We start from the raw sequence: 7,549 nt of genomic DNA, 5'->3' as shown, positions 1-7,549 counted from the left end.
TCAAAAGGAGGTGCCGACGATCGTGTGAAAGCTACGTTGGCGATCGGTAATCGCGAACTAGACGCGAAAGAGAGAGAGAGAGAGAGAGAGAGAGAGAGAGAGAGAGGGAGAGAGAGAGAGAGAGAGAGAGAGAGGAGAAAGAGAGCAGTAGAGTCATAATGCGCCGTTGTTACGGCTAGCGCCGGCCTCATCATTCCGCGAAGCGTGAGCTTCAAGTATTTCGACGGCGTCGGGCTCGCCGAGATGAGCGGTGGCAACGGCGGCGGCGGAAACGGTGGCGGTAATCAAGGCGGTAATGGCAACGCCACGACTTATCACCAGCACCAACAGCAGCAGCAGCAACAGCAACAACAACAACAACAACAGCAACAGCAACAACAGCAATCGTTGGAGCAGGCCGGCCTGCTGTCGGATCTCAATGGCATCGATCTGGCGATGAGCCTGTCGCCCAAGCAGCACTCATCCCACGTGCAAGCTGCTGGTGCCCACACTACGCCTTTCAGCGTAACCGATATTTTGTCGCCGATCGAGGAGTCTTACCGGAAGCTCGAACTCGCCGCTGCCGCCGCCGCCGTCGGTGTTGGTGTCGGCGTCGTAACGCATTCCCAGGGCTCGCCTTACGGGAACGCATGCGGTGCACGGGTGGGTGGTAACACCGGTAGCTCGAGCGCAAGCAGCGGCAGCCCGCCGCTGCACGGTGGTTCGACGCCCGGCGGCAGCACCCCCGGACCAGTTTCCGTTGCCAACGGGGCCGCCCCCGGTGGCGGTGGTGCCGGCAGTGCCGGCGGTGCCGGCGGAGGCATGAGTGCCATGGGTAATCCTTACGCAACTATGCAGCTCACGTCGCAATATCAATATTGCGCCGCGGAATTATCGCCGTATCATCACGCCGGACCCGGTGTGGGCGCCACGGCCACAGCCACGGATCCCATGAGGTCCCACGCGGTCTCCTCGCATCATCATCCGTGGTACGCACCAGCGCCACCGGCCACCAATGACCCACGTTTTGCCAGTGAGTAGCTTGTCTTTTATTCAAAGAAAATCATTGAAGAAAATCCAAAATCTCAATCGATATCAACTAAAATAATGTAATATCAATATAATGTTATAAATGTAATATAACATGGTATTAATAAAATAATAATTACATTGTTGATGTTCTGTGATTTTTAGTTGATGTCGACTGGGAGACGTATAGTAATGTCTAACATCTATTAAATCTATTTCTTATACTGATGTAGATATAGATTAATTTTAATGATTTATTTTACTCTTTATCTTTTTCTGATTAATTACTGAATTCTGATGAATTTCTGAATTCTTACACGAAAAGAACGATTTTGCTGTAGAATCTAAAATTTAGTTAGATATAGATCTGAAATTAATTTTGTTAGAAAAAATGATGAACAATGCTGCAAAAATTTTGATATAACAATTCTATTTCCAACAAAATTATTTTTAAATCCAGCAAAATTTTAGATCTCAGTACAATCGTTTTTTTTCATGTAGAACTAATGTAAAAACGATAAAAAATAAGTTAAATGATTAATTATTGTTGTACTGATGGAAATGGACATAATGAATGGAGATGAACGAATGAGCAACTTTAACTAAATTGTGTATATTTAATCTCTCGATACAATAAATTATAATATATATATATATGTGTTATGATATCAAATTTGTGAATATATAAAAATGTGAAAAATATAATCATAGATAATTAATAAACAGATATCAATTTTTCATTAATTTGATCAACTTTACATAAAACTACTATTACATTCTACGAAATATTTTTCAAAAAGATTCATTTTTCTTTATTACGATTTTGTTTGCAAAATCCTTAATCATCATTGCAACTATATAGACGTCCAAAAATGCGATTATATTGTATTAAAAGTCAATCGTAGCAATAATAGAAATGATCATTTTCAAAATTTGAGAAACGATTTTACGCTAATGGAGGGAATATTTTGTTTGATATATCTACATACATTTACATGCTCGTTAGATGAGCAAAAAGCCTTCATGGACTTCGACTACATATTGATTAATTCAGTCATTCGATGAATTATGTCTTGGACAGTTAGTCTGTCTGCTAAACGTTACCGAGTTATCGAATGCAAATAGTCATTCTGTCAGCCTGTTAAATGAGTTTCGAGGGGTCTGTATTTATCAGAGAGGCTCGGTGTGTAGTCTCATAGAATATGACGCTTATACTTTCAAAGAAGACGTGTTCTTCCTGACGATCGTCGGCATGAAAACCGACATTAGACGTACGATCTACACCTGTTATTTAATCACCGATTGAAAAAATGGCGAGTGAAATCTGTAGGAACGTCGGAGAATCACGCGCGAGAGTTAACGTTATCAGATATTCATCAAAATCTTGTGTTTTGTGTATAAATGCCGGAAGCACGACACGAAGCGACTCCGGAGAAAAAGAGAAGGAAAAAGAAAGAGAGAACGATGTACGCAGTATGTTGTACTCGGATAAAAACCTATCTTCTAACGAGCTATTCCTTCCGCCTTCCAAGAGTCACGTCCGTCAGGCTTTTATCGATCTTGTAACGACAAGACCATGGATATCTTAGCTCCATTTAGGGATCGACGAGAGAGTGTCGGTTTCGGATTACAAAGTTGACGAAAATGCGCTATCGTTAATTGGTAAGGAGAACCCGTCGGCATTTCTCAGTTTACAACTGTCTTTAAGTGTTCTATGAGAGAAAGAGGACTAGAGTTTATTCTTCAAAAGCGTGTAGGAACTTTCTACAAATAAGCCAACAAATTGTGAGGATAGGATTTGCTGGAATTCTTGAAAAGATTGCAATGATACAGCTTCATAAAAGATGAAGATGCAAATTGATTTTCTCAGATTGATCTTTCTCAAATCATTTGATTCTAGATATAACAGAGAAGAAGGGTTCTAAATCTATTTTTGTATCTTAGCTCTTCCGCAATCTGGATTTTTTTTTAGCACAAGCAAAATTTCATTCTCAAGTTTCTTGTTCATTTTTCTCAAATTTTAATTTAAAGATTTTAACATTTGAATTAAACTATTTGATAACGCAGTATAGAGAAACGCAGTATGTTGAAAAGTAATCCTGAATTTTTCCAAATTTTTTAAAAGTCTGAGAAAAGCAGTGAAAAAACTTGGGCTAAACAAAAAAGACCCAGATTGCAGATAGAGAAAGTAAAAATATAGTTGTAAATGGAGAATTAAAAACGAGACTTTTGAATTTAATCGTCCATAAAGTAAGTGGAGATAGAGCAGTCAGCAATTTGCAGTGATATTCTTTAAGTGGAACAGTTTAAAAGGATTGGCGTAAAAGCATCCTCGGGAAGTGTAGGAGCTTTGACACTTCGGGGATCCATTTGGATGTCCAGGGCGCCGCATAAGTTTCGCGTTTCAGTGTCCACAAAAGGAACGTCGCGCATACCACCGTCGGCCAACAATGCGCGCATCTTTCATGCGACTTGTGTCAACAAGGCATTCGTCTCTCCTCTGTGGATTTTCGTCCATCGCACGCGCCACTTTAGCGAGCCGATCGCTCGTCGCTCTCGCCGTATCGATCCAGAATTCGAAAAAGCGCGACTAGTGGACGGCGCTGAGGATTTTAGTTAAACAAATAAGAGGGACTGGTCCTCGAGTTAAATGCCTCAGACGCGCGGATGCCCGTCAGCACCATACGAATTCGATTTCGCAGGACTTATCGTCGCCCCTTGTAAAATAAACAGAGCGCGCAGGGAAACCCCGCGTTCATCCATGGAGTTGCAAACGAGACCGTTTCCCTGATGCGCTTCGCGATCGTTCGAATTCGTTTTCTAAAACTGCGACTGTGTGGCAGTATTATGTAGATTGCATGCGCGAAATGATAGTATAAAGTAAATCACGAAAGAGTTTTTGCCAAATCATTAACGTGGAATATAATGTGGAATATAATCTATCTACTAATTATATTATAATTTAATCTATCAATTATATTATAGGTGGAAATTCTTTGGAATACTTTAAGATGTTTATTACCAACATTATTAAAGTGTTCAATGTAATTTGTAATATGTTATTTTCCAGCTTCAATTTATGATTGTATTTCAAGTCCGACAAACTGAATTGATACGCAGTTATAGAACTGAAAATAATTTATAGCAATGTGTATTATTAGTATTTGTAAATGTAATAAATATTTGTAAAATATGTATGAATATTATTAAGCACTAAGATCTGCTTCGACTGAAAAAAAGATTTTTCTATTTGATTTTTAATTTATAATCTATTTGTTTTATTTCTTTGTGAATTCTATAAAGAGCAAATTTAAATACCAGTCATACATTGTTCGCTGTGCATTCAAAAAAATTTCAGATCAAGGAGAATCCACTCATTAATGTTTTCGATCTAACTTTTTTAATATCATTATGCTATTCTAGTTTGACGTTTTTTCAATGATAGATCATCAATTGATTGTGCTATGCGTTTGCAATTTACATTTTAGAAACATCCTATTGAAAACTTTTGCTCTTATCGCCACGTAAACATTATTTGTATGAATTTCTTTTATAACTTTTTACGATTTGTCGTCTATACATATAATCATGTGAGTATGCAGCATTGCGTCGTGAACGACAGTGCAATTCCATTTTTTTACTATTAATCTTACGTAATGTGATTAAAATTATAATTAAAATTAAATCAATTATATACAATAGAAATGATATATATTATTAAAAATGCATAACTATGCCTATTGATATAAAAATATAAATCAGAAGTTGTAGTTCATTCAGCTAAAAATTGTATTTAAAACAAATAATAAAAAATATCTCCATTAAAAAAATTTTAATTGTTATTACATTCTAAACTCGGCAAAATTTTTTTTGTTTTATATTTTTTCTTTTTTTCTATATTTTTCTATATTTCATTCGTTTCAGTTTGGTATATGTTTATCTTTCTCTTTCTATCTGATTTTCTACGTTTTTTCAAATATGAAACTTCCTAATATTATAATAATAATAAACTATCAGTTTTGTTCTATCAGACTCTTGATAGGTATTTATTATATTTTCACTCTACTTTATCCTTGCTAAACGTTTAAGATTTTGATTACAGTTTTAATTTCTAGTGGTTCTAATAAAATTATTTACTATCTAGGACATATTTAGTAGACATATTAGTAGAAAAAAACACGTAATTTCGAGAATCAATTTCATCAATAATTTGTCTTTGCATTACGCAAACTGAGATCGTGAATAGGATTTCCATAGCAAACTTGTTTAATAACAAGTTACAGATCCTGTGACACATGATTGTGACGCTTTAAATAAGATCTAATTAGAGTAAAATTAAAGTGAAACGCGAAATTACATAATAAGCAAAATTATGCAATCGACGCGCGAAATTAAATGTTACGTCTATATCTATATGCCATCAGACGAGATATTTTTATCCTGCTGGATTGGACGACTTTCACACTGTGGGCGGTACGCGAAGACGTCTGTGATTCGGAGCGAGAAATCTTTTGGGCTTTTGTCACCTAATTGGAGGCTGAAGAGCCAAGACTGTGGAGACTTCCCCACCCCGTCGGTCGGCCACATAATTACGTTTTGAAACGGGGATGTTCGACGTGAGGCAGAGTGCGACGCCGGTGGTCAGGTAGACGTTGGAGAAACGTCAATTTATTTAACGAGTTCCTGCACGCGCGTTGTTCGCCCATCATCAGGATCTGCCTTCGTGTATTGGCAGAAGTTACATCGAAACATCCCGTCCCGTCAGTCGTATCCTCACGCATTGTTCTCGGTGACTGCTGACGAGCAGCTTTAAAAGGATGGCATCGTACGAGAAACATAATAATTTACATCACCTATGTGATTTACGTGAAATTCCTCGCAGTACCAATTAATGTTAACATGTGATAATCGCATATCAATATTTAGAAGAACCTCTTTTCGAAATTGTATAATTTACGAAAAGAGACCATAATTTGTAAAAATTATCAAGTATTTATTTCATGAGAGCGCGGGCTTATAAAATTTGCGACTAGAATATATCATAACAAATACATTAGTCAATTTTGATTAATTTAAATGCAGAGTATTTGGTAATCAGTGTAACAATCCAAGTAGGAGGAAATTGTATACGAATAAAAATTTATAAAAAAGAAAGGAGAATTTATAAAAAGGATTGTCAAGTTAATTTCAAGAGATCGCAGGTGTAGAAAATTTATGAATAGAATATATCATAACAAAAGTGAGATAGGTTTGATTAATTCGAAATAGAACGTCTGGTAATCAGAGCAACAATGCAGGTAGGAAGAGATCGTATATGAATTTGTAAAAGGATATATTAAGTTGATTTCAAGAGATCGCTTGTAAAATTTGTAGATAGAATAAGTAGAAATAATAGACAAGTGACGAGTTTGTTTTAATTAATTCAAATGCAATACATGTTGCAACCAGCGTAACAATCTAGATCGTGTCATACACTGAAATATTTGTATATGTGAATATTTGTCTATAATATTTGTACATGTATATGTGAATGTATTTTCAGTACTGACATATACAACCATAGATAAGAGGAAATCGTATATACTTGTAAAAATCTTGTAAAAATGATTATCAAGTTGATCTTAAGAGAGCACGTGCTTATAAAATTCATATACGATATCAGGCAAGTGGTTCGCGAATCAGTTTTGATTAATTCGAATGCTGGGCGTCTAGTAATCAGTGCAACAATTAATCCCAATAGGAGGTGAGGCGAAGCCACGAAAACTCATCGGGTACTTGAATCGGCTATCGAATATAGGCTATCGAACGTAACTTCGGATATCCGCGTAACGCGAGGAGCCTTCGATGAAAAATGCGTCGATTTCTTCCGCCGAAAATACGACAATTACTTTTGCTCGATGCACAGTGGATTTGAGCTACGAGCTCCGTACGATTTCTCCCGTACGGGCGCGCCGAGGTAAACAAATTTGACGGTGTTTGTTCCTGCGCTCAAGTGGTATTTCTTTCTCGCCCTCGACTTCACTGACGGCTCGAGAAATACGGTTCTCACAGGCATAATAATTCGGAACTTCATCTCGGGGACCTCCCGTGTTCCGATGACGTAGCACTTCGCAGCGCCTAAATCGTTCCCTTTGTCCGCACCCAAGCGCGTTCATTTTTGACAGCTCCTCGCCAACTGACAAGGGATAGACGATCGCTCGCTCGCTTGCTCGTCTGGCTAGCCTTCGGTAGCTCAAATTTAGAGGAGAATCTTCAGCCATATACGCTTAAACGTATACTTATAAAAATATGAATATGTCATAATTATTATAATCTCTATCGCCACACGAAATCGTTGGTAACAATCCTTTTAATTAGTTCTCAAGAATTTAATTCTCGCTATGTCTAATGCGAGCACTGAGAGAAATGATTCTGTTATTGTAGGAACAAATCAAGGAAAAACAAATAATATTTGTTAAAAAAACGATCGATTTGTTATAATTGCAAATTAATTATTCGTCAATATAATAAATAATCACTAGTATCGCTAGCAAATAAGAGG

General features: G+C 37.3%; 1 protein-coding gene across 1 annotated transcript in view; it reads left to right on the top strand.

Annotated features, from left to right (window-relative positions):
* Nucleotides 1–7,549, top strand: part of LOC108684816 (homeobox protein Nkx-2.4-like) — a 38,995-nt gene continuing 31,446 nt past the window's right edge. Inside the window, exon 1 of the mRNA XM_018189312.1 lies at nucleotides 1–1,012. Coding sequence (XP_018044801.1) covers nucleotides 244–1,012 — 769 coding nt within the window. The 5' untranslated portion in view covers nucleotides 1–243. The remainder of the gene's footprint in view (nucleotides 1,013–7,549) is intronic.

The sequence above is a fragment of the Atta colombica genome, unplaced genomic scaffold, assembly GCF_001594045.1.
Source record: "Atta colombica isolate Treedump-2 unplaced genomic scaffold, Acol1.0 scaffold140, whole genome shotgun sequence".
Lineage (NCBI taxonomy): Eukaryota > Metazoa > Arthropoda > Insecta > Hymenoptera > Formicidae > Atta > Atta colombica.
The sequence above is the reverse complement of the archived record's forward strand: the minus strand, read 5'-3'. Positions and strand labels throughout refer to the sequence as shown.